The sequence below is a fragment of the Limanda limanda genome, chromosome 6, assembly GCF_963576545.1.
Source record: "Limanda limanda chromosome 6, fLimLim1.1, whole genome shotgun sequence".
NCBI lineage: Eukaryota > Metazoa > Chordata > Actinopteri > Pleuronectiformes > Pleuronectidae > Limanda > Limanda limanda.
In genome coordinates, this window is record NC_083641.1 from 25,839,234 (window position 1) to 25,865,522 (window position 26,289).

A 26,289-nucleotide genomic window follows, 5' to 3' on the forward strand; every position below is an offset into this window, starting at 1 on the left:
GAAAACAAAGAAAGTAAAAAATTGTACTTGCTTTGGTATTTCTACAGACCTTACAGAGATTGGATGATGTTTCACAGTTGTAAATACATGTTTAAGCATAAATTGGATGCATGATTTTGTCCTCAGTTTTATTATTGTTTATTCTATAGTGTGTCCATATAGTATGTCTGGTCTTGTACTTTCCAACATAAATGACAAATATACAGTAAAAATATAATCCTGAAATGTTAAACTTCAGTTTTCAGCAGTTTTAAAAAGATGCAAATGTGCAAAGATGGAAAATTATAAAAAATAAATCTATTGAAAAAATGTTTGCTAAAATAATCAGTAAAATTTTAAATAAACCATTTATTTGATTGTATTGCAGACCTGCCATAGATTGGATGTTCAACAGTTATAAATACAGGTTAAAGCACAAATTAGATAAATAATAATGGATTTGGATCTCTAATGAAACTCAACAGGGCTGAAGATGAATCCGTATTTAAAGTGGTTAATTACTTTGTTTAGCCAATTATTATAATATGTCTGCTTTTATTCTAGTATCTAATATTTATCTTGCACCTTATCCATGAGCAGCAGGGGGGGGGGGGGGCTAATGGCCCTTGACATTGAGGAAATCCATTGTTGACTCTCCCCATTGGCTAGATATGTTATCGTAGGTCTCCAGTTAAAGTCGTGTAAGTCCACACACTTCTCCAGCCTGTGTTTATTCTCTTGGCAGCTCCTCCGAGGTTGAGTCAGATCGAAGAAAGTTACTATATAAGTTAACATCTATTCAACTTTAAAAACTTGCAACACACAAGAACAAGGAGACGAAACTTTGTTATTCGTCCAAATATGTCAGGGCTTTTTCTTCTGGCAGGACTCGTAATTACGCACTACGAGTGATTCCTCCTCAGAAGCAAGACCAGGCTAGAAACTAGTGTATCGTTGTGTTTCTCTCTCTCATCAGCTGTGAAACTTGAAGGGCAAAAGAAAGAAACGCTTCAGTGGAAGAAAGAAACGAAGTCCCAGTCTTTCTGAGAAGAGGGAGGAGGATTCACAGGAAGGATCTCTGAGCTGAGCCACGACGTGCCACCCAGCGTCCAGCCTCCGGAGCTTCACACGATGGAGAACAAGATGAACGGAAGGATGAGCTCCATGTGTGTTGCTACCATCGTGGATTCCACCGACACCCGAGTGGGGGGGGACTCCAGTGAAGCCGGGTACGTTAATATTAAACTCTCCAGCGAGGCACAGGCTCTAACCTGCATGGCGTCCTCCGTGCGTAATTACGCACACGGCGCTGGCGGAGGCGCACTGATCCACGGGCTCCACTCCAGCGTGGAGGGCGCAGTGTTTAAAGATAACTTGCTCGATGCTTCAAAACACTTCTACGACCGCGGCAGTGAGTTTGTGAAGTGTAACAATGTGCCGTGGGAAGACTTTGTCAAAGTGCAGAGGACGGACGTGGACAGTTTGCCAGGCGCGCTGACAACCGGAGCGTATAAATTCATCAAGGACGAGAAGGAGCCCTCGGGGATTATGGAGACCCCGTGTCCCAGCTTCGATCCATCCCCGGAGATCCCGGCTCTCCTGGGGCTCGGGGACGTGGAGGTGTCCAGGTTCAGGCCGGTGGCCACCTTGGCTCCTCGGCCGGTGCTGGACGTGTCTCCAAACTTCCTGATGGACCTGAACCAGCCGGAGCAGCTGCCGGCGCTGGGCCAGGTGAGGGCCGACTCCAGGTGCGGATCATCCGGCAAGACAGCCATCAACTTTGACACCAACATCCACGCAGCAGCAGCTCAGCAGTCGATGTATAAGCCCGAGGTGGCCCGGTGGCCGATGCCAGCCGAGCAGCAGTACTGGTGCCAGTCCGGAGGTGTGACCGACGACCCCTTCACCCTGGGGGGCTATGAGGGGATCCAGAACCAGGCCCTGGCCCAGAGGAACCACTCACCCTTCTCTGGGTTCCCCGGGTAATTAAACCAAGTTTTATTTGTCAAATGCAAGTTAACACAGCAGTGGAATAGTTAAAATAAAATAAAAGCAAGGTGGAAAGAGCTTATTATTTAAACAAAAGTTAAATACAACACAAAACTCAAACTATTTACATTCTGTAAACTCTCACTTTTCAAGTACTTTTCAAGTGCCGGAGGTAATATAAACTTTTTGGAGTCACATCTAAACTTTGAAACTAACTTTGTGATGTGAATTCAATTTAATAATCAATGTGAGTTCATGATCAGTAAGTTATTAAGAAGATTATTTGTCAGTTCTGTTTCTGAGAATTTGGAAGAACAACATCTGCTGTTTTCTGTATCTCAACTGACCATCTGTACCTCATGGAAACTCTTTCATTCAAGTTCAATTTTTATTAACTTATTCTATACTCTAGTTCTTCTTAAAAACAAATAATGTTCTTCCACTTAAGAGCAGCAGGAAGCTCGTAAAATATCCATCTACAAACTCTTAAATATAACAGGATCCTAATGGATCATTTTTACTCTCATCTTACTAAACATGTAAACATGCCTCTTCTGTAAGCATTGAGACAAGTCCAGGGTTAGACAATGAAAATAGAGACTGTTTAAATAGACGAACATTGAGTTTTTGCCTTTTAATGACACAAATAAATCTCTCATTTGAATTTAGCTTCATATGGAGGCGTTCTTTCATGTACTTTCTCTGTTTTTTCCTCCCCAGTATGCCGCCGCAGAGACAGTGTGTGATTTGTGGCGACGAGGCGTCGGGTTGTCACTACGGAGTTCTGACCTGTGGCAGCTGTAAAGTCTTTTTTAAAAGAGCCGTGGAAGGTAAGAGAAAGACGGGGAAACCTAAAACCTGCTCCTTGAAATGTTGAGTCGATATAATCCAACTCTTTACGGGCAGTTTTAGTTTGCGTACACATTTCAAGTCACACAAATTTGCAAGCCACATATTTAATGCGTTGGAACTGGGAAATGAAGCCATCATCCGATACAGTAGATTCTTAAATGCCTTTATTCTATCCAGTTCTTTTAGTTTTATCGACCCTATCTCTTTGTTTTTCATCTCTCTGCTTCTATCTCCAACACAGTAAATAGTGTATCTTATGTTTTGGTTCTGTTGGTGCATGTGTAATATTTCACCCCTTTTATCACCATACTCCAATAGTCTGTAATGTAAAATTTTTAGTGTCCCTGTGAATTAAAGTTACGATGATTTATGAAGTCTGTCAGCTGATCAGTGGGCACCGGGACAAGCAAAGAAACCGAATTCCCCAAAGGAGGGATTATAGTCTCTGATATCAGCTCTGTCATGTGAAAGAGGGAGTTACTGCATCAAATTTGACTGACCTTCGATGGTAGTTGTTAAAAGGTCATTATAACAACAGTATCACACTGACCAGTGTTCACCGTGTTCTTCGTCTCGGACTTGTTTTTCCCTCGTTATCTGGCGATGGGAGATATGTAAGAGCCACTATGTCTCACCGCGGCCGTGTCACTCTGTCCTCACAGCCTCCATCTAATTTTCTTCCTTAGATCTCTGCTCAGAACTCCGAGTGGAGTGAAGCAGCCACGCTAATAGCCAAGAGCCCTTTATCTACCCCCCCTCCCCTCCACCACCCAGCCTCATTATGTGCCTCTCCGTCTCCTCCCTCACGTATCTGAGATTCAAGGAGTGTTAAAATGGTGTGTATTTTTCCCTCAACAGGCCATCACAGCTATCTGTGCGCCGGGCGAAACGACTGCATTGTGGACAAAATCCGGAGGAAAAATTGCCCAGCGTGTCGCCTCAGGAAGTGCTACCAAGCCGGGATGATGCTCGGAGGTAGGGTTCCTTTTTCTGCAGAGAGATAATGCACCATCATGGCAGATATGAAAAAGTAATGACAAAGTTTGCAAACTATCTTTTCAGTTAGTTGTGAATTCAATTGATTAAAAACAGACAATTTGCTGAGTTAAAATATAAAATAAAAAGAAATTTAACTTCTTTCTCAACGTCCACACTGAAATTGTAAATTTAGCTGGAATACAGAAATAAAAGCTATAGCCCTGTGATGTGTTATCGGCCCAGATTGTGCTCTTCATCCTCAAATCTGACCGGGTCTTGTGTCCTTTGCCACAGGCAGGAAGCTGAAGCGCTTCGGGCCCCTGAAGACCCTGGGCCTGGCTCCGTCCCTGATGTTCCAGTCCCACTTGGCCATGTCCGCCGACGCTCAGGCCTTGAACTCCATGTCTTGCATCCCGAGCATCCGCGAGGTGCAGCTCAGCCAGCAGATCCTCAATATTCTGGAAAACATCGAGCCGGACATCATGTACTCGGGCTATGACAACTCCCAGTCCGACGTGCCCAGTCTCCTGCTCACCAGTCTCAACCGGCTGTGTGAGAAACAACTGCTGTGGATCGTCAAGTGGTCCAAGTCTTTGCCAGGTAACGGTCTCGCTCGGCTCAGGGCCACCTCACTGTCACCATGGCGATATGAGAGGAAATGTTCAAATCAAACAAGATTATGTCAAGTAAACATTTCCTGTTCTTTCCTAGGATTTCGTAACCTTCACATCACCGATCAGATGACCCTCATCCAGTACTCTTGGATGAACCTGATGGTGTTCTCGCTCGGGTGGCGCTCCTTTCAGAACGTCACCAGTGAATATTTATACTTCGCCCCCGACCTGGTGCTCAGCCAGTAAGTAGAAGATGTCAAAGTCGTGACACTGACCCATATATTCACAAACCAGCTCTGGAGATGTCTGGAAACCATTTTTTTCTTTTCTACTCCGTCAGGGAGCAGATGAGGAGAACTCCGATTTACGACCTCTGCCTGGCGATACAGTTCATTCCTCAGGAGTTTTCAAATCTGCAAGTCACCCGCGAGGAGTTTCTCTGCATGAAGGCCATAATACTCCTCAACACAGGTAAAAGATAAAGCACCTCCCGAATCGTTTTTTTCTTGCAACATTGACCTTTGTTTGAATTAAAAGCATCCAGCATAAAAGTGTTAAAGCAGAGATGTGACGCTGCGATAACAATCTGCTGTGGAGCTGCTGCACAGAGGAGGGAGTGTTGAGTGTTGAGTGTTGCGCTGGGCGACGGGACCTTGACAGGATTTATGTAGCAGCTGCTATCGAGTTTGGAAAAAAAACAATAACGTTTGACTGAATCTTCACTTTTCTACATTTGTTTCTACTGTGCATGTTCGGAGAAATCATTTGTTGGATGTTTCTGCTCCTCAGTGCCTCTCGAGGGACTCAAGAGCCAGGCGGTGTTTGAAGACATGAGACAGAACTACATCCGGGAGCTGACCAAGGCGATCCACATGAGGGACAAGGGCATGATGGCCAGCTCCCAGCGGTTCTTCCACCTCACCAAGCTCATGGACACCATGCACGAGGTAGGCTCCCTCATTACAGCTCAGCACAAAGAAACCATAAACTCACATGTCTCAATCCAACTCGCTAAGACTAACTGTCTGCATGTCTCCCCTCCTCCGACAGATAGTGAAGAAGGTCAACCTGTTCTGTCTGAGCACCTACATCCAGGCCGAAGCCATGAAGGTGGAGTTTCCGGAGATGATGTCAGAGGTCATTGCCTCCCAGCTTCCCAAGGTCCTGGCCGGCATGGTGAGGCCTCTCTTGTTCCACAGCAAGTGACGGCGCCGTGGACACTTCCTGCCACGGGATTACTCAGCGACCCAACAATTACAAATGTAATCAAGTCATCTGTAATTTGCCAAACGGCCTCTGACGCTCTTTATGAGGTGAACTACAATGAACAAGTTCCTAAGTTTCTATACGTTTTAAAGTCGAGAACCATCTTGAATGTTATGAACTCAGAGGCATGAATCCATGAAGCTCCTCTTGTGTGAATCTGGTGCAGCCGCCCTCTCCCATCCTGTCCTCTGTGTACAGATGGTCAACAGCTGGGGTGGATAACCTCTGGAGATATTTTTGTACTAGAGCACAAATATTTAGTGTTTCTAACCCAAAGTGTTTCCTTAATAAAGGAGATGCAGAAACCTGCCATTTAAAATAATCATGTTATGTCAGAAACCTTTGTCAGGGAGGAGTACCACTCTCTTTAAAACACGTGTTTAAACCAATAGTCCTGTTAAATTCAATCAATCTGCACCAAATTGCACACATGTATATATATCAGTCCTTTAAATATGCCAGATTTTTTAAAATTAAGATACATAAATTATTCTCTGGGAACTAAATGTTATGGGTTCTTATTTGGGTCCAGAAAATTACACAATATATATATAATATAACCACTAAAACAAAAGCAACCTCTGAGGTGGAGGTGAAAAACTGCACAGAAACCTTGTGAGTGATTTAGTGGAGTCGGTGCAAATCTCTGCTCAGTGCCCTAAATGTGTTATTTTTTATAATAGAAGAGATTTCTAATTTTTTTAACTTTCTAAATCCACATAAAAAAATCCACACAATGACAGATTAGTAGGACGCATGTGATGGATTTAATTCAAGTGAGTGCAGTCATGTTCAATGTCTTTCACAATATCAAGAAATCCTTAAAACTAATGGACTTAACTCTACAACGAATTCTATTTAAGTGAAATAAATTTACCTGCCTTGACGAAGGTATAAAAATGTGCAATAAAACCAAATTTAACTGTGGAGAGGAAGGAACCCACATCCTCATACTACCCCTAACAAAAGTGAAACGCACAACTGTTTAAAATTAGAAGCCCAGAGAGATAAGGCATTCAACCCCCCAACAGCTAATACGAATTAAAATGAAAATGTTTCACATGTTGAGTTCCAAATTCAAGTTCTCCTCTGAGTAAAAAGAATATGGAAGCGGAGGTGAAATGAATCACGCTATTTATTTATAGACATGTTCAGGCACCGTGAAGACACAGTTTATGATTGCAAGGGAACAAGCTCGCCAGTATAGAAAAGAAATAAAAACAACGATGCCAAGTGATTTCATATTCAGGATACTGACGTAATTTCCGACATCTGAATTCAGACGGTATGGGAGTGTCGTTCCCTCATGACCCTTCAAGGTCACTTCGCTTTCTTAAAAGGTGCAAATGGAAAAGAACTCCGGGATCTTGGCAAGTGTGAGATTCCCAAATACCTTCAGAAATACATGTATGGCCGCCAGAGAAAGTTTATTTTTGGAGCAATAGTTTGTAATGACTGAAGAGGAAAAAGGATTTATTGTTGATAACTTTCTACTTTGAAAATGTTTCCACAGTGGCAGAAATATTAAATATCGAATGGCATCTATAACACAACACAATCGAATACTTTGTCATTGCTAGTACACCAGTGTACCAGTGAGTAAAAAGTACCACAACAAGCATCAGAGCTGAAGGTTCCACCTCATGATCGAAGCATTTGTGACGTTATAAAAACACTTTTTTTTATATTTGACGTGATAATTTATATGAATAAACAGCTACAGGAGGTTAATATCGTTTTGATTAGCGACTACAGGTTAACGTATGAGCTTCAATGTACAGTACAGTGCTGTGTAGCTAACCAGAAAGTGCACGGCAGCAGTGAGCAGGTTCAGTGGTCCAACATCCATCACAGGCCATAAACATGACAGTTAAGGTGCAACCCCCCCCCCATTATTGCTTTTACTCATAGACTAGATTAATATCCTTACTTTAAAAGAAAAAAAAAAATCACAGTTTGTTGAATTACAGTTAATACAGACGAATGTTTATGAGCCTGTGCAGATTTTCATGAAGCACTTGCTGAACATTTATGTTGATATTACGGGAAGTTTCTAGATATATTATTATTACATATTTCTGAGAATAAAACTTGTGAAATTGATGTTGTGATTGTGTTTGTGAATCTTTAAGGACTAAAAAAACACATCAGTGCAGTCGACGGGTCATTACATATACAAACATTTACATCCATCAATAATGTCGTACTTATTTTTTTTCTGAGCATTTAAACATGTAACAATGGAGTCGTTATAGAAAATGGAGGTACACTTTGGACTTTGAAATTTTAGGACCGTTAATACAAGGTTGTGTTTAAGTTTGAGAGCCGAACTTACAGATGCGCTTGCACTCAAACAGCCCCCGCTTGTGCTCAAATTATATTTTTAATTGATATTTTGATGCTTGGGCAGATTTCCTGCGCTTTAGCTTCAGTTCTTGGAACAAACAAAATTGTCACGCCATCGTTGTGGGTGTTCTGGCTTCACTTCTGTTAGAGTCTTGTACGTACGCGTGGTTACTGTAACCGGAGTCATGCACACAGTGTTCCCGATAATTTACTAGTGACGGGAACACTGTTGACAGCAGCTATAAGAACACAATAGGCGCCGTCCTGCTTCTTGTTTTTTGAAAACAGCACCAACGGGGCAACTACACCTTGAATTCTATTGGTTGAGAGAATTTTTGATGGATTTGTTGCACGAAGAAAACTGAGAAAAAATCCGAGAGCAGACGTTTCAGAAGCAGCGCTAGCACGAGTGGAAGAGCAACTATCTTTACTTAACTCTAAGATATTCTAATTTGAGCACAAGCAGCTGTATTCGAGTTACAAAATCTTAATGTGAAATAAAAAAAAAATCCTGTCCTCAAACTGAAACACCACGCTCTTGAACAAAGACACAAACACATGTTAAAACAATTACTGCTCTACTTGAAGAATACTTAAAATGCAGAAATGTTGGTTGCCAGCGATAATTGGCCACACGACAACGAGCCACAAACATCTTGTATTTCTTTTTTTTTCTTCCATGGATACCAGGAAAAAAGATGCAGCGTTCACCACCTGTTAGAGGAAGACGACATAATTCTCGGGGATTAAACCGGTTCTTCCCTCGTATGTTGCTTGGAGCCAGCCGGGTTCAACAGAGGGATAAACTACAGGAGGAAGAGAGAGAGAACAAAAATAAAAATACTTCAGTGAAAGACAAGAGAAGCAGATTTAGTGTTATCTGATGAGAATCACTGGGTTTGGATTTAATTACATTATTTCCCGGACTTAGTGAATACCAGCAGGGGGAAAAAAAAACACAAAACAACTAAAGACGCTATTAGGCAGAGACGAATAAACATTTAAAGCAGATCAAGGAAGACTCGGGGTCAGGCGGCTCATTAATTCCGTCCCTGCAGAGCATTTTTTCCGGCTCGAACGTTGGATCATGTTACTTAATCGCACACTTAAGAGTAGAAACCAGTAAAACAACGAGGAAAACGATAGCTGGGATTCAATCAAAATCAAGAGAAGCAGCTTTGGTGATGATCAGATCTGCTGAATCGGGACTGGGAGGAGGAGGAATCGGTTGATAAAGTGCTTTGGCTGCTGGTTCCTGCTCGGGAGAGTTTGTTGATGTTTCAGCGTTTGGCTGCTGGCTCTGCTGTGGTAACAGGGAACAGGCTCTGGTGCCTTCCATCTCTGGGTTACAGTGACCTGTCTGCACTGGTTGTGGGCCAAGTCATCTCTTCATGGAAAAAGCAGAGAGGCAATAAAGAAAAAAAATCCCCAGGGGCTGTTTGTTTCTTTAGCAAATGAATATGTGGGTGTCACGCTAAGAGCAGAAATCATTTTCTGCGTCCACACAACACTGGGAATCAGATGTCGGGTAGGGATAGGGTTAGGAGGCATGTGAGCTGTGGCGAGAAAACTGCTGCAGTACAGTAATCTCTGGCTCACCGTTTGTGAAGTGCGCCCCCTGGGGGAAGCTGAGCTCGTGGCTGTGCTCCGCCTCACAGGAGTACATCGCCTTGGCATCTCTGTGAAGACAAGCAAGCAGATAGAAAAAACAAAAGCGATGTCAGGGCAGGTTAGAAGAGATGAGATTTCTATATACTGCTATTATATTGGTATAATTACTATCATATATAAATATATATTATGTTATATTATATACTATATATACTGTACTATTTTTATATACTGTCTAACAATAACATTACCATCATATCATCAGTACTATTACCATCATCTTGCCACTGCTCTTTATCTACCTATTTATCTTGTGTTTCTGTTTTTATTCTTTCTACCTCAAAATTTTTTGTTTTATTCTATTGTATTGTATTTTATTGTATTCAAATATACCGGCTGCTATGACGACTTAATTTCCCTTCGGGGATGAATAAAGTAATCTATCTATCTATCTATCTATGTGTGGGGAGGAGGTTAAAACTGCTGTGTCATGGTTTTAACGGCACCTTCCGACTGGCACTGACTGGGACGGGTTGTTTTCAAACAGCATTGCTCTGGCAGCAACCCTGCAACCGTTAGAAAAAAAACAACAGATCAATATATCATGGATTACAAACATATTTTGTCACAGAAAGAAAAACAGCTCCTGTGATGAGATGATTATAAAGCAATACTGGTATGAATCAATTCCAGTGGCAGTTCTGCCCCCAGAGAGAGAAGTTCAACCCTATCTGACCTTCTCCTTCTAAAACCAGTCGGTCCACTTTCCCCTCGGCCGTGCCAGCATTCCTCATTGTCTAGAAGGAGGAGAGAGAGGCGGGAGGTTTCCTTCCTCCGGGCGGACCGAGCTTCAGCTTTTTAAAACCAGGTGAAAACACTCAAATGACAGGTCTGCTGTCGAACCTGTGCACCGCAAGCCTCGGAGTCAAGGGGGACAGCTGCACCCTGGGGCGAGCCGGGTGGGTGCTACACAAGGACAACTACTTGAGATGCCATGTGACCGGCGTCTGTCTCACACACACAGACACAGGACAAGTCAAACAATCTATTTGTCCCGGGAGAACCGAGCGCAGGCTGGCTGCTGGGTCACGTCAACCCCGGAGCTGGTGGAGCATAATTAAAGCCAGTTCTCCCACCGTAGAGGAAAACAGACATAAATCTGCTCACTCATACTCATGTGATCTCAGAGACCTCTCCATGCTGCACAGTCACAGACAGAGGGAGGAGGAGGAGGTGGAGGAGGAGGAGGAGGAGGTGGAGGAGGAGGAGGAGGAGGTGGAGGAGGAGGAGGAGGTGGTGGAGGAGGAGGAGGAGGAGGAGGAGGTGGAGACAGGGAGTCGTGGCTCCGTGACTTACTCTCATTTCCTGGAAACGCTCAGTTTAATCAGTGCTGGCCTTTTCCACACTGATCCAAAAATCTGCATTCTCCCATTAGGACTTTAGGAGACATGACTTTTTATCCTCAACATTCCCAAGGGGATATTATACGTATGCAGTCATAAATATATTGTTTCATTAAATGATGAAAACAGTGAGAAATGCCTGGTATGTTTAAAATGTTCAGAGGCAAGGGAACTGCTTTAAATCACTTGTTTCCTCAGACAACAGTCTAAACCCTGAGATATCAGATTTACAATTGAAACAAGTGACCTAATTCAAACTACGGTTGGCCAATGAAATAATCTACATCTATATTCCAAATAAATATCAATATATTGCTTATGCATTGTGCACAGTGAGTAGGAATGAACCACTGATTTCCTGTTTATCAAGTATTTGTCATTTTCTGTTCATATAGAGAGTTTATACCCAAAACCTTCACTCCCGAGCAAAAACTTCAAACTCAGAGATATCAGATTTACAATTGAAACAAGTGACCTAATTCAAAATATGTCTGGGCAATGAAATATTATCTTTTGTAATAGCAATAGAAATATATCTACATTCCAAATATATATATATAAATATATTGCTGATGCATTGTGCACAGTGAGGAGCTAATAATGAATCTATATAATTTGCTGTTCATCAAGTGTTTGTCATTTTCTGCTCTTAAAGAAAGAGTTTATAACCAAAACATTCACTCAGGAAGAAAAACGTTTAACTAATATTTAAAATATTGGGATATTTATAGTGGCGGGGGAAAAAATTGATTCTGTTCAGTATCGCGATATTTTGCGCCCGCGATTATATCGATTCTGTAGCACAAAGTATTAAACATTTTTTTATTTTTTTTAAAGACTTTATTTACAATTATATATGTAACAGCCCCTGGCTGGCAAAGCATGACGAGGAGAGTTTCAGAGTTTAAAAGATACCTAGTGTGTAGGCAGAAAGGATGTTCTCCACTGCAGGAGATATAGTAACGGCCCAGAGGAACTTTAACATCTGAGCATGTTGACCAACTCCTTTTTCTGAACAAAAATGCCAATACTCCAAATGAATTTAACATTTTGGGTCATGACCTTGCAGCCAACTGGACTGGACTCTAGTAGCATACATATGTTTATTTTTCTCAATTTGATTGAAGCTCTAGGCTACTCTTATTTATATGATTATTCTCAGGTTTATGTTACTCTATTATGTCTGCTTTACGTTACTGTATTGTATTTAAATAATTGTAAGTTATGTGCTGGGAGCTCAGGGTTCATGTGAGAGGTCTCCTATTCAGAAAATAATTACAAAGGTCCTGTGTCCTGAATGTTCAAGGACAAAGTTTTAGCACTTCAGTTAATGTGTAGAAGACAATGTTGTTCACAGAATTAAATGTGACATTTTAAGTGAGTTGAGCAGTCTTATTTTCCTCTATATATTTCCTCCTATATCGCAGAATCAAATCGCAATACTTGCAGTATCGCAATATATCGCAGAATCGCAATACTATTGAATCGTGGCCCAAGTATCGCAATACTATTGAATCGTCACATTTTTGCCAATTCCCACCCCTAGATATTTATAGTGACAATTATCAATACAGAGTGATTTTAACATGTTTATCATCACTCAGCTCTACCAGCTGCTTTCAGACACGCGCTGAACACAATGATACTAATGATGACGATCGGTATCAGAAGCAAGGATCTGAGGTCATTACACTGAGCCAGGTCGTTGGTATCCGTTGCCCACGGTCGTGTCCAGCCGGCGGCGGAGGACTTGTTTGGGCGGCAGGTCCGGGTGCCCCCCCGCAGGCTTCAGGCTCTCCCTGGGCTCCAGCGGTGGTGACAGACTCTGGACGGATCCAGAGCAGCTCCTGAGGCCTTGAGGCAGAGACACAAATAATAAGTTCTAGTCTGCCAGGAAATGACAAAAAAAAGACAGTAAAAAAAAAGTTTGAAACACATCAAATAACTCAGGAAATGATCCATGTCAGAAAGATTTTAATGCAGGTATTTAAATCATGCTTAAAGGGGAAGGGCAGGGGAGGGGGGGCTATCACTCTTTGAAATGACCACGTCCTGGAGGAAGAAGTTATGACAATAAAACAATCCAGTTTACGAATCCAGTCTGGAAAAATGACACTTTCATGAGGTTACTTTCCCCTTCCTTACTGCCAGGGAGACACAATCGATTACTGGGACTGATGGATTACTCATTGGTTTTCCCACCTTCAGATATATGCAGTGATTTCAGGGAGGGAGCAGGCGAGCGGCTCGGCAGCAGCGGCGGCCGCAGGTCGGGCCGGACGTGTGGAGCTTTTTTGGGTGCGGGAGACAGCCAGGGTGCAGTGCTGACGGAGGACAGGCTGAGGGCGTCCTCCGACTCGCCGTCCGTCCGGCCCGCCTCCTCCCTGGAGCTGGACTCCGGGCTGCTGACCCCCCCGGCACTCCTGGGGCCGAGGGAGAGCTGCGACGGCGCCCGGCGGAGGTCAAGCTGCGACTTCTCCTTCACCTGGGCGTAGGAGGAGGAGGCGGTTTTGGAGGAGGCGTTCTGCTCGGAGGAGTGGGAGGACAGGGACTCCATGCTGCCCATGGGGGTGCTGCCCGGGCTGCTGCTCAGAGCGTCACCTATGCAGGGACCAGAGAGGAGGAATACAAAGCCCTCATTAAAACCTGCTGCCGAGTGAGGAGGTGGTTAATTTATGACTCAAAGAAAGATCCCATTATTCATTCAGCTCTCCCTTTCATAAAAGCCAGCTCGTCAGAGGAGAAACCGTCAGGAACTGTGCAGATGTCTGACAAATATTAAACGCCCCTTGATGGATTTTGGCAAATGGCGGTGTGATGACCCGCGGTGGTCGGTACTCACTTTCTGCGTCTGCCAGACAAAGCGTTGGGGTGTAGAGGCTCCGCGGCTTCCGGGGGCCCGTGGTCAGGCAGATGGCTCGGCTCCGGCGAGAGCCCGGCCGGCTCTGTGGTTGCGGCAGGGGCACGTTGGGGTCCGGAGGCTGGTGGAAGATCTGGTGGAGGTCCATGACAGAATATTAATGACTGTCCTGAATATTTTTTTTTTTTTTTTTAGAATATTTTTTTTTTCAAAATATTTTCAGAACATGAGAACATGCAGAGCACACAGAAAACTCTACATTAAACATTACTGAAATTTACATAATAAAGTAAAAACAAAATACACACATAGATGAAATAAAACTAATTACATAATTCCCCCCAACCAAAGACAAAACAAAACAAAAAACAACAACAAAAAAAGTTGGTGCATAGGATGACACATCACAGAGAAATACCGCAATGACACAGTAAATAATGTGGTTCAGAGCTCCAAATAGTTACAGTCCTGTGGTACTGTTGGTGGTGTATCCATGTACTCCAAATAAGGCTGCCAGATTTTTAAAAATAACTTGTATTTCTTTCTGAGACTATATGTAATCTTTTCAAAAGGGATACAACTGTTCATTTCCACAGACCATCTGCCTATGAGAGTCGGGGAATCAGACTTCCAAGTCACTGTCCTGAATATTGAGGGTGTATTTCAAGTAGGGCTTTCTGAAGCTGTGACTCACTTTGTTGAAGTTCTCAATGAGTATTTCCACCACAATGTTCTGGAACTTGATGTTCATCATGGCGGCCACAGTCTCCTCCTGGGCGCGCATCAGGGTGGGGCCGAAGACGACCCCCAGGTTGGACACTGTCATCAGGTTGCACTGGTTTTGTGTGGAAACGCTGCAGGTGGACACAACGGGGAATCACTTAGGGACACTGTCTCATGTATGGTGGACAATAAGAGGAACTACCATGAGGACAATATGATCACTGCAGAGATACGTACGTGACGAGATGTTTCAACAGCAGCTCCAGCATCTCCTTGTTCCTCTCGGGCAGCTTGTGCACCAAGGCGTGGACGGCACACACCCGGTAGTTCTGATCATCCGACTCTGAGAGAAGGCAAATTGATAGAAGATCATTAGGATGGTGATGATAGATGTTCTGGAGCTAAACACACTGACAGTGCAGTTGTTAATTCATCTGCTAAATCCATAAACTGAATATGACAGTTTCGAACAAACAGCTCATCACACACAGACGTGGTTAGAACCGGGGCGTCACTCGGAATTCAACTTATGGTTAAAAAACAAAAACAAAAACAAAATCCACGTTGAATTTCCGTGCTCATGACTCAGATGCAGAAAGAAACAAATGAGTCAGATTAAACCGATTGAATTTCTCAGTTTGACATTTCTTCCTCGGCACACACATGGCACGCTGCCATTCTCTGAGATGGAAAAAGTTTAATTGGTCGAATCGTTGCTTGTTTGATTTTCCTAGTGTTGAAACGTTGAAATGTTGAAATTAAATAATTTAAATTGTGGCTCAGTTCAAAGCCTCTTGCTCTTTAAACAACTTAACTGACGGGAGTTTACTCTGCTAGTTTAATAATCCCTCATGTGCAATAACGAAAGAATATGAAGTATTATTATTACAATATGACTGTTCGTAACTGGTGGTAACTTACTGACGGCCAGGAGGAAATCCTTGTGGAGCCTGAAGGTCATCAGAGGCTCGGAGAGACACCTGGTGAGTAAAGAGAAGAGTTTTTATTCCCTGAGTGACACAGCTCTTTTTCACCACATTCACCTCCCCCCCCCCCCGGTGAGTCAGCACCGAGCGCCGAGCGCGTGACTCACACCGCCGAGGTTTTCAAAGAGACATTAGGGAGATAATGATGATTCCTGACAGCTGAGGACACACAGCTGGCAGGGGCGAGCTGACCTGAGGTAATTCTTCAGGCCGCTGGTGATGGTTTTGTTGTCCCACGTCTCCGGGTCCAGGTCCATATCCGCAGGTGCCTTGGAGGCTGTTGGGGAACACACTTTGTTTTTTATATCGCCACAACGATTAAGCCGTAAACTGTGTGAAGGAAAAGCGAGGCGGCCTGACACGACCCGGCAGGCGGCTTTCAGAAGGAGCATTAAAAAAATACAGACTGTCTCCTTGTGGAAAAGACTCTGAAAGAAATGATCATGTGTGTTTCGCGTCGCCGAGACCGAGATCGGGTTTTACAGGCTTAACTCAATCATTCAGACTATTTCTTTTACATGTATATCTAACAAGGTAATGACAGATACCAGGCCAGATGGCTGTTACTCCCTCACGCCACCAGGAGGACCTCTTCACTCACTCTACAGGGTCACGTCAGGTTTGTTACAGCTCAGGACTCAACCTGAGCTGATGGAAAATAATCAGTATTTAAAGATAATGGTCACCGTGGTATTTGGAAATGACAGAATCAAACCTGGTGGTTTTGCTGCCTGTCGTGTGAGAATGATATTAAATATAAAAGGTATAAAGAAACGCTGAAATGGCAGAAAAACTCTACTCTACAATAATCTACATCTACATTCCAAATAATTATCAATAAATTGCTTATGCATTGTGCACCGTGAGTAGGACTAGCCCACTGATTTCCTGTTTATCGAGTATTTGTCAGTTTCTGTTCGTGTAGAAGAGTTTATACCCGAAAACCTTCATTCAGTAGCAAAAATGTTAAACTTAAAAGAAAAATATTGTGATGTATATCGTGGCAATTATCAATATAGACTGATTTTAACATGTTTATCATTGCTCAGCTCTACCAGCTGCTTTCAGACACTGAACACAATGATACTAATGATGAGGATCGGTTTCAGAAGCAACGAAAAACTCTTCCTTCCATTATGAATAATCATAAACGTCTGATTTTGGGCTATTTTTACCCAATTCCTCGTGGGGCAGTGAGTGGGAACATGTGTTTCTTTTTGTGATATCAAGGCAACTCACAAAAGACTGTAGTCATCAGCCTCTGGACTTTGGAGTTGACCCCTCCGATTCTGTACAGCCCCAGCGTGTTTATGCCTGAGAGACCAAAGAAAGAGGGAAATTAAAGAAGTGGAACGAGCGAAACAAAGACAAACCCAAGCATCCCGTTGCCACGGCCACCAGACGGATGAATGGAGCACATTGTTATTCCCGGGCCGCAGCGTGTTGTGTGGTTGTGTTTGAACGGCCTCACCTCTCGTCTCCACCAGGTCGATGCATCTGCGTACGAAGTTAAATCCCGCCTCATTAAGAAACGCTGTAATACAACAGGAGGAGAGGGATCAACACACGTCAGTCACTGTCTGGGTTAACCACGCATCAGGCAGCAATAATAAGCTCTGCCCGTGTGCTGCTGCTCTGACTAATAAGATACGACCCCCCACCGCCTTGCTGGAAGGATTCACCATGTCAGCTGAGTGCATGTGTGTCAAGTGATTGTGTTAATGAACACACACGCTGTAGCCAAAGGTAACAAAATGTGTTGTTTGATATGTGTGTGTTGGGGATTTTATCACCAATCCTTAAAAAAGATGAATTAAATGAAAGAGGATTCATTTAAAATCAAGAAAAAGGGTTTGAAAGGATTCAAATAATAAAAAACACTTACTCTCTTCTCTTTTGCTCAGAATGGCCGGCAGGTTGTAAATCTAGAGAAAGGTTGTAAAAATAATTATTAAAGTGTTGCTTCACAATACCAGGAAGAAGAAGAAGAATGATTTGTTTCCCAGCACTCCTTGACTGGTCTATTATTAGCACAAGCTGGACGGTGAGGTCATGGTTTCTACTCGGACGCCACCAGTAGAGGACGCCAGTGACGACCAACCTTCCCGGGGCAAACGAGCATCAGGCACCAACATGAATATTTCAAAAGACAATCTGGCAACAGTTCCTCACCGGCTCCTTGCCGTCCATGGCCTCCAGCCAGGATCTCCGGTTGGCCTCTGACGGCGCCTGCAGGGTCATGACGCCATGCCTGGACAGATTTCAGAGAAGAAGCTGGTCTCAGTCTGATCCCAGTGCCGCTGGGGCCCCTGGACCGAGCATGTTTACACTGGCTCAGACCACTATAAAAGGACTAGTGCGACTAAAATAGCTCGTGTGCAAAAATTCTTGCCCTCAAACGATGCGGTGCCCTGGCTCGGCTCGGTGCGCTCGCATTCCACACCCCCCCGCCATTAAAAGCTATACGTGTGCTTGAGATTAGAGTGAATCCTTGTTTTTTTGCACCCGACATGCACACACACACACCGTCACCGCACACGAGTGTTTGTTGCACGGCCTCGGTAGATACGACTTCGCCTGATGATTACTGCTGTAAAGAAATAAAAATAAAACTCCACCCCACCAGTAGTGAGAGTTAGTACACGAGCATGGAGCCACGTCAGGTTGTGCATGTGTTATAATTAATATAACACATGCAGCAAAAGCAACCTCAGTGGGTTGTTTTTGACATGCAGATAGTTTGGGTTTTAAGATTTTTGAACATGGGTTGTGTGTTTATGAAGAAAACATGAAGACGTCTGTGCAGGAATACAGACTCCACATAAAACAACCTGCTGACAGATCTGTGGATTACTGGGGACACTCGTTCTAGAAAAAGACACGTTTCTGTAGATTGAGACAGTTTTTATTGTATTGAGGATCTAAAAATTAACACTGCTCATAAAACTCTATTTCCTGAGCTGACATTTTGACTTATTGTAGCAATGCTTGTTGTCAAAAATGAATTTTTTTGTGAGTATTTCCTAAATTTAGGTTGAGACATTTGAGGCAAACTGTGATTTGTGAACATGGTCAATACAAATACAATTGAATTGATTGCTTGCTTGCTTGATTAATTGATTGATTGATTGATCTATTGATTGATTGAAATACATAGTGGAGAGTGTGGCACTCAAAAAATGGAAAATTATTTATTATTGGGCTTCCAGCTGAACTTTCATAATAAGATTGATGTGTCACATTCCCAGCAGATCAAATTAAAATACCTTCTGTGATTAAATAAACCAGTAAGCTGTGGATTACTAGGGACACTCGTTCTAGAAAAAGACACGTTACTGTAGATTGAGACAGTTTTTTATTGTATTGAGGATCTGGAATTTAACACTGCTCATAAAACTCTATTTCCACACTGGACATTTTGTCTTGTTGAAGCACAATTGTTGTCAAAAGGGATTTTTTTGTGAGTCTTTCTTCACTTTTGGTTGAAACATTTGAGGCAAACTGTGATTTGTGAATATGAACAATACAATTTAATTGATTGATTGATTGAAATACATAGTGGAGAGTGTGGCACTCAAAAAATGGAAAATTATTTATAATTGGGCTTCATGCTGAGCTTTCGTAATAAGATGGATGTGTCACAATCCCAGCAGATCAAATTAAAATACCTTCTGTGACTGAATAAACCAGTAACCTGGGTGTAGACACCCTTGACGTTTGGCCTGCTTCTGTCTGAGCACTGCTCTCAACAGCATGTTTATTATAACAAGGATAGATGGATGAGCCTGAAGATGACTGGAGCTTGGCCCACATTGTCCTTGTGGTTGGAATAAGCACCTCGGGGCATCGCTGTTTATGATAAATGAGTTGTCCTGCGAATAAACTGCAGTTATTCTCCATGCTCAGCAACAATCGCCAAGGGTGAGCGGTGGCAGCGGCTGGTGCGACGCGGCAGCAACACACTGTGATGAGAGAATTCTATAATATTCATAATAATGAGGCTTTCATGAATTTGGTTGATCAATGCAGCCGCTGTTGATCAGCAGGGAGCCACTTTACGGTGTTTGATTTCAGCTCTTATCCCGCTGCCCGGTCACAATACGAATCAGTTTTGAATATTCTCATGAATTAAAAGAGATTCCAAAATTGGCAACATGATTAATTGATTATTGGAACAAGATAAATCAACATATTATTCATGAAAGTAGATATTTAACGATTTGTCTGTATCCTTGACTGAGTGGTGTCTGATTCTTCGTGAAGCCGTTAATTAAGAATTTTAGGCAAAGTTTCAAGAATTACAAATTTGACTTTGATCACATCAGGAAACTTGAGATTGTGGCGTGAGTGCAACAATTAGCAGAACGTTCATGCAGCACATGCAGCACGGGTCAGTTCACATACCGGACTTTATAGAAAAACTGAAGCGGTCTGAAAAGAGTTCCACGACAGATGTCATTTCTACATCCACACGAACACAGAGAAAAGAGACGGGAGTTGGTTTTAGAAGCAGAGTCAATACGGACGTCGTGAACGTACAACAACAACAAGAGCGAGAGCGAGAGAGAGTGAGAGAGAGAGGGGGGGAGAGAGAGAGAGAGAGAGAGAGAGAGAGAGAGAGAGAGAGAGAGAGAGAGAGAGAGAGAGAGAGACATGCAGGACACAAACAGCTGAAAACATGTATCACTGGTCAACGGGGGGTCTTTGAAGTTGTGAATCACACCAGGTTCTAATGCTGTTTACTCCCTCAGATGATCTGGGTTAATTGCCAGAATCAGTCGGGTTCAATGGAAATAAAAATGCATGAGGAACAAAACATCAACTAAACTTCAAATCGTAAAATATGTTAAATGTAAAAAAAAGAAGAAGAATTACCCCCTGTTTACTTTTTAAATATGAGCATTTTAAATTCAATTTTACAAAGCGTTGCCATGGTTATCAGATCCAGGATTTCTTTTTCACTTTCTTAATTATAGTGAGATTCTACATTTTCCTTGATTTCTTAATAATTCAAGAATCTCGATGACAAAAAAACGTGTCCTGCCCTATAGTTTTAAATGTTGTCTTTAAATTCATTGTCAGAACTACAAATAGAAAAACAAATGACAACATCCTGGTGTTGGTGGTAATAACTTTAAATATCAGGTTCTGTGTTTTCAGAGCAGGTAAAGTGATGAAGCATATTATTCAGAGCAGGCAGATTCCACAGACCTCTCCACCACTTCGATGTCGAAGCAGAATCGCTTGTCGATGGAATCGGTTTTCCTTCGGATGCAGGATCGGAGCTTGAACATCTCCGGCTGGCTCAGGACAAGGCCGTTCTAAAATAATAATAATAAAAAAAAACAACACACGAATAAACAGCCTCTCAACTACCAGGAAAAATATAAACATGAATCCACTTGCTCTGATTCTGCAAATGCGAAATGTTGATACAGGTCTAAAAATATGATTGTTTAACAAGTGCCATAAAAAAGAATACTTTGATTTAATGCACAAAGTAAGAAACAACTATAACTCCATTATTTGATCAGCACAAACTCTCAGTCGCTGCCCTAAAAAAGCTGAAACCTCAAGGTTATTCTGGTTCCTTGGTTTCCCTTCTCTGGTTATTTGTGTCTTGTGTTGTCTTTGAACCGTCTTTGTCTTCCTCCAGTTAAGTCTTTTGTGTTTTGAGGCCAATTTGCAGTTCTGTCATCTTGACTTTTTCCCTTCCTCTGGGGGAGGGGGTTGAGACATTCTCATCCGCCTCAAAGGAGTTCTGCTTTCACCCACAGAGATCACAGTCTTATCTCAGCTTGTAGCATTTGTATTTGCGACTAAACCTGCGAGTAAACTTCCATCGGATTGAACTGATACCTGCTTCCCGGCCGACTTGATGTCCGCGTTGCTCATGGCGAAGGTGTTGCTGCCTTTCTCGTACGTGCAGTAGTGACGGATCCACGTGCATCCCAGAGGACCTGCGGCAGAAACATACAGAAAAATTAATAATAAATAAGAAAAGTAACAGTATTCTTCTCTAAATCCTAAGCTATGTATATTTAGCATCTATCCAGACAATTGTTCTCTGTCTAATAGAGAAAGAAAAATGGTTGACCTGTGTCTTCTAGAGGCCAGGCGCTCAATAGCTCTGGCGTGGAGGAATGTTCGTTGCCCCTCTCTAGGCCACTGGTTAAAAAACTTAACGTCGAGTTTGGCTCTTGAGAAGTTACCACATGTAGTTAGGAAGAAAGCTTCTCAATTTTACAGTATCTGGGAGATGTTTTTGGACTTTGTTAGGAATGGTGACATTGAAGAGGCATTGGAAATGTGAAGTGACTAATCTGGTATGAGGAATGTGTGCCGTGCTCTGTTTCTTGTTAGTGACTGTATTCTATTTTACTTATATATATGTATTTAATTTTGTTTTAATTTAGTTTAAACTAAATTAGTATTTTCATTGTAATTTTTTTTACTTGAATTTATGTTGAAATCATATCTTAGCAATTTCTGTGACTTTTGTATTATTTATTTCCATTTATGCTGCCATATGTTCAGGTTGGTGAAGGTTCTTGTATGTATGTAAATTGATGTAAATGTATAAAACTATATAAAACCAATAAATATATGTTTAAATAAAAAAAAAAAGAAGTATTCTTCTCTGAAACGCAGACTTCTGGAAGGACTTCTGAAAATCAATTTTCAATTAAAGCGGGATAAATCAAAAGTTGTTTATCAGTGCTGATCAAAAGCTACCCCCCCCTCTCCTTGTTTGAGAGACTTCAAAGCGAATCCGAGAACAGGATGAATTATGAGTTGTGTGTCAGATGATCTCTTGTGCCGAGGCCTGGGAGAAACTCAAGTCATGTTTATGGTGATGGATGCATAACCGTGCACTTAGAAGTGAAGAGCAGCGGGGGGGGGAGGGGGAAGGGGGGGTGAAGCTGGCCGGGAGCCCAGCCTGAGAGACTCACGTTTCTCCTGGACGTACAGGAAGCCCTCCATCGCCCACTGGCCCAGGGGTTTGTACTCCTGGTCCGCCGTCCTGATCCTCTTCATCAGCTTCTCCACTTCCTGCTTGGTGCTCACAAAGTTGTTTCGTGTCTGTGCGCGGAAACACAAAAAAAACGTGGGATTGTGTTACAGATGACATCTTTGTGTGCCGTGCGATTTCTCATCTGGGAAATGTCCTTATTTTGCTCGGAGACTGCAAATAACGGTGGATTCACAAACAAGCCGGCGAATGATTCATATTTGTGCAGCTGCACGAGGACACCTGAGAGAGAGACTCACACTCCGGGAAGCTCAAACCAGGCTTTCATGAATTTGGCTCGATCAATGCAGCCGCTGTTGATCAGCAGGGAGCCACTTTACGGTGTTTGATTTCAGCCAATCTCTCATCCCGCTGCCCCGGTCACAATATGAACCAGTTATGAATATTCTCATGAATTAAAAGAGATTCCAAACTTGGCAACATGATTAATTGATTATTGGAACAAGATAAATCAACATATTATTCATGAAAGTAGATATTTAACGATTTGTCTGTATCCTTGACTGAGTGGTGTCTGATTCTTCGTGAAGCGGTTAATTAAGAATTTTAGGAAAAATTTTGCGAATTACAAATTTGACTTTGATCAGATCAGAAATTTGAGATTGTGGCGTGAGTGCAACAATTAGCAGAACAGTCTGAAAAGAGTTCCAATTTTCAATAACTGTGGATTTCAATAACTGTGGATTCACAAACAAGCCGGCGAATGATTCATATTTGTGGAGCTGCATGAGGACACCTGAGAGAGAGACTCACACTCCGGGAAGCTCCTTGGAAAATACAAACACTGCATCTTATCCAAACACATTACATCCATAATGGAAAAGGATGAGGCCAAATTAGGAAAGAGACTCTTGTTGTTGATGCTGCAAGAAATGTGTCTTTCTTTGGAGTCATGGGAGAAGAGGAGAGAGCTTCACCTTCCTCAGCTCCGAGTGGAGCTTCCTGCCTCTGAGGCCACAGAGAAAAGGGATATCCCCTTATTGCCTGAATAAATTTCCAATTATATAAAAAAAATGTCATACAGATTCTAAATGAAGTGGAGATTGTTAATTTCAATATAGCATATACAATAGATATACAATTTAGGTATGATGCGACAATAGGCATAATGGGGCATAAACGTAATTTAACAAATTTTCCAGTCTCTGGTATGTGGATTATTATATTGATGCTGCTTTTGCTTGAAATTGAATAACAACATATGTTTCTGTAAAATCATTGCTGTTCCATCATCACAGTATTTCAAATACAGCTTAATATCTCAAAATAACTTTGCTGCACAGTACCAAGGGGCTAGTATGACGGTACGAATTACATTTACTCACGTTACTGTAATTGAGTAGTTTTTTCGTGTGCTTTGTAATTTTTTGAGTAGTTTTTGAAATGGGTCATTTTACTTTGACTTAAGTAGATTTTTAGATGGGTACTTTTACTTGTACTTAAGTACAATTTCATCAAAGTAAAGGTACTTTATTTCAGTACTTTTTACACCTCTGATGGAGTGGAAAGTTTCAGAGCAATGATGCTGACACTTTTGGTCAGAGTGAGATTTTGGCCGCCGGGCTGCAGGAGGTGAGGTCATATAGCGATAGAGGGAGGTAGGGGTGGGGTGGAGTGGGGGGGGGGGACATGTCAGTAGCTGAGGTTTAACTCAAACGTTAAATGGGTAACTGCCTGCAACACAACACTCGGAAAACACACATCCGTTTGTGTGAACTCCTGCCTGTTGCATCGTGGGACCTGATAAGCTGCAGAATGTGATTACGTGGCTGGTTGCCTCGGCGCACAAACCCCCCCACCACCCCCCCGAGGGTGCCGGGGACTTACGTTCTGCAGGTTGAACTGGAGCTGCTGCTTGTACGGCTCGAACTCGTGAGCCAGCTCGTATCCTTCGTGGTAGAACGTGAACAGACCCTGAAGAAAGGCCAGGAGCTGCAGAGAGACCACATGTGAGTCATGAAAGAACACAGAGCTGGTCTGGTTTACTGCAGCTTGTCATTACCTTCTATGAACACAAGAAACAATAACCACAGCTACATCACAGAGTTATGATTTTACATGCATCCGATGACCTACCTGTATTTAAGAAAATCTGTAATATCATAAAACATGAACAACGTGCTTTCATAATAGGCAGTGCTGTTGACACACTGTACTTCGATTAGCATTTTCATGCATACTGTATAGAAGAGCAAAAGAATGAACATATTGTGATTTTCATTGACCAGCTGACGTATCTTAGACCGTTTGATAAGCAATACTCTAATGAGAGTGAGAGGACATACATTGTGCCCTACTGTTGCATGTTCTAATATTTGTGGTGCAAGTTTGAAAATAAATGTTTTTAAACTGCCAAACATGACTACCTTTTTAATTTTAAGTATTTTTTTTAGGAATATATATATATATATAAGAACTATATTGACACCTTTTAAGTGTTATGGGGGTAACACTTGTGTAGTTAATATATAGTCCTCTGAGAGAGTTAATTGCTAACACTACATAGAAGTGTTAAAAAAAACAACACTGGTTGGTGTTAGGCAGTGTTACATTTTAACTCCAAAAAGATTCAAATTTACACTAACTTAGTGTAAAGGTACCAACACTCGAAAAAGTGTAAAATTAACACTGAGGTGTGGACCCATATAGACACTTTAAAAGTGTGAAGACCAACTCTTACAGTGTTAATTTGGGTATGCTGATTTTACTGTGCATCATTACATTACGTTACATTACATTTCATTTTATCCAAAAGCAACTTACAATAAGTGCGTTCAACCCAGAGGGCACAAACCAAGAACAACAAGAATCAAGAAAGTACAATTTCTTCAAAAATAAAGCAAAATTACAAAATGCTATAAGTAAGTGCCATTTAAGTGCTACTAAATTGTTAGTTTCAAAAATTGTTAGTATTTTTTGATTTTTTTATTCAAGGTATAGTCGGGAGAGGTGTGTTTTTAGTTTGCGGCGGAAGCTGTGTAAACATTCTGATGTCTGGATGTCAATGGGGAGCTCATTCCACCATTTAGGAGCCAATCCTCATGTACCACTTTTCCTTTGAGGGAAGCAGGAAGCAGGAAGCTCCACATTTATCACTTTGTAGTTCTCAAACACGGGGATTTTTATTTTTGTTTTACTCTCATCTGCCAAAACCTGTCATTTGCTTTAATCGCATGCCGTCAATCACAGCTCATACACACATTCACACTCTGAACAAGTCAAAACCTCATTAAATTTTAAATTAACAAAATTGTACTTTGTAGAAAATATAATTAACACATCTGTTTGAATTTAAATTGTCACTGCGGCGGTGAATATCACACAACCCACGCAGAGGCACAAAAATAAAAGTTTCAGAAACTTCTCTCTCTTCTGTACGTCTGACGGATTCTGATCTGATTCTCTGTGAATCACAGACACATCACTGACCGTCGTGGAAAAAAAGCAGCGTCAGTGTTGTTGGAATAAAAAGCTGATTCCATCTCCAGCTCACCGGATCCCACCGACTCTCAGAGCTGCTCCGAGCCGCGGACTCACACAGCCGCTGATTTGATTTCTGCGATGAGGCTCTGGTATATCAACTGTTCAAGGGTGAACCATCTTATCTGTGACCAGATTCATCACAGGCAAGGCTGAAGCTTGTCATCCC

General features: G+C 42.2%; 2 protein-coding genes across 3 annotated transcripts in view; one reads left to right on the forward strand and one right to left on the reverse strand.

Annotated features, from left to right (window-relative positions):
* The first annotated feature begins 1,110 nt into the window (after nucleotides 1-1,110).
* On the forward strand, nucleotides 1,111-6,132 carry pgr (progesterone receptor). Of its 2 annotated transcripts, XM_061073057.1 has the most exons (9): nucleotides 1,111-1,208; nucleotides 1,548-1,961; nucleotides 2,689-2,798; nucleotides 3,679-3,795; nucleotides 4,093-4,398; nucleotides 4,510-4,654; nucleotides 4,753-4,883; nucleotides 5,202-5,359; nucleotides 5,463-6,132. In XM_061073057.1, exons 1-9 carry the CDS (start codon nucleotides 1,111-1,113, stop codon nucleotides 5,616-5,618), a joined length of 1,635 nt encoding a protein of 544 aa, XP_060929040.1. In that variant the 3' UTR covers nucleotides 5,619-6,132. The 2 variants fall into 2 exon arrangements, with proteins under 2 accessions (XP_060929040.1, XP_060929039.1); XM_061073056.1 differs by having other exon boundaries at nucleotides 1,111-1,961.
* Nucleotides 6,133-6,798: 666 nt separating this feature from the next.
* LOC133003351 (rho GTPase-activating protein 42) overlaps nucleotides 6,799-26,289 on the reverse strand; it is a 74,249-nt gene continuing 54,758 nt past the window's right edge. The window contains exons 7-24 of the mRNA XM_061073059.1: nucleotides 24,468-24,572; nucleotides 22,561-22,690; nucleotides 21,467-21,567; nucleotides 20,819-20,928; nucleotides 17,780-17,858; nucleotides 17,493-17,532; nucleotides 17,079-17,141; nucleotides 16,847-16,921; nucleotides 15,800-15,884; nucleotides 15,543-15,601; nucleotides 14,859-14,964; nucleotides 14,593-14,752; nucleotides 13,881-14,031; nucleotides 13,241-13,639; nucleotides 12,730-12,892; nucleotides 10,142-10,201; nucleotides 9,624-9,703; nucleotides 6,799-8,830 (exon numbers count right to left, since the gene is read on the reverse strand). Coding sequence (XP_060929042.1) covers nucleotides 8,742-8,830; nucleotides 9,624-9,703; nucleotides 10,142-10,201; nucleotides 12,730-12,892; nucleotides 13,241-13,639; nucleotides 13,881-14,031; nucleotides 14,593-14,752; nucleotides 14,859-14,964; nucleotides 15,543-15,601; nucleotides 15,800-15,884; nucleotides 16,847-16,921; nucleotides 17,079-17,141; nucleotides 17,493-17,532; nucleotides 17,780-17,858; nucleotides 20,819-20,928; nucleotides 21,467-21,567; nucleotides 22,561-22,690; nucleotides 24,468-24,572 — 2,055 coding nt within the window. The 3' untranslated portion in view covers nucleotides 6,799-8,741. The remainder of the gene's footprint in view (nucleotides 8,831-9,623; nucleotides 9,704-10,141; nucleotides 10,202-12,729; nucleotides 12,893-13,240; nucleotides 13,640-13,880; nucleotides 14,032-14,592; nucleotides 14,753-14,858; nucleotides 14,965-15,542; nucleotides 15,602-15,799; nucleotides 15,885-16,846; nucleotides 16,922-17,078; nucleotides 17,142-17,492; nucleotides 17,533-17,779; nucleotides 17,859-20,818; nucleotides 20,929-21,466; nucleotides 21,568-22,560; nucleotides 22,691-24,467; nucleotides 24,573-26,289) is intronic.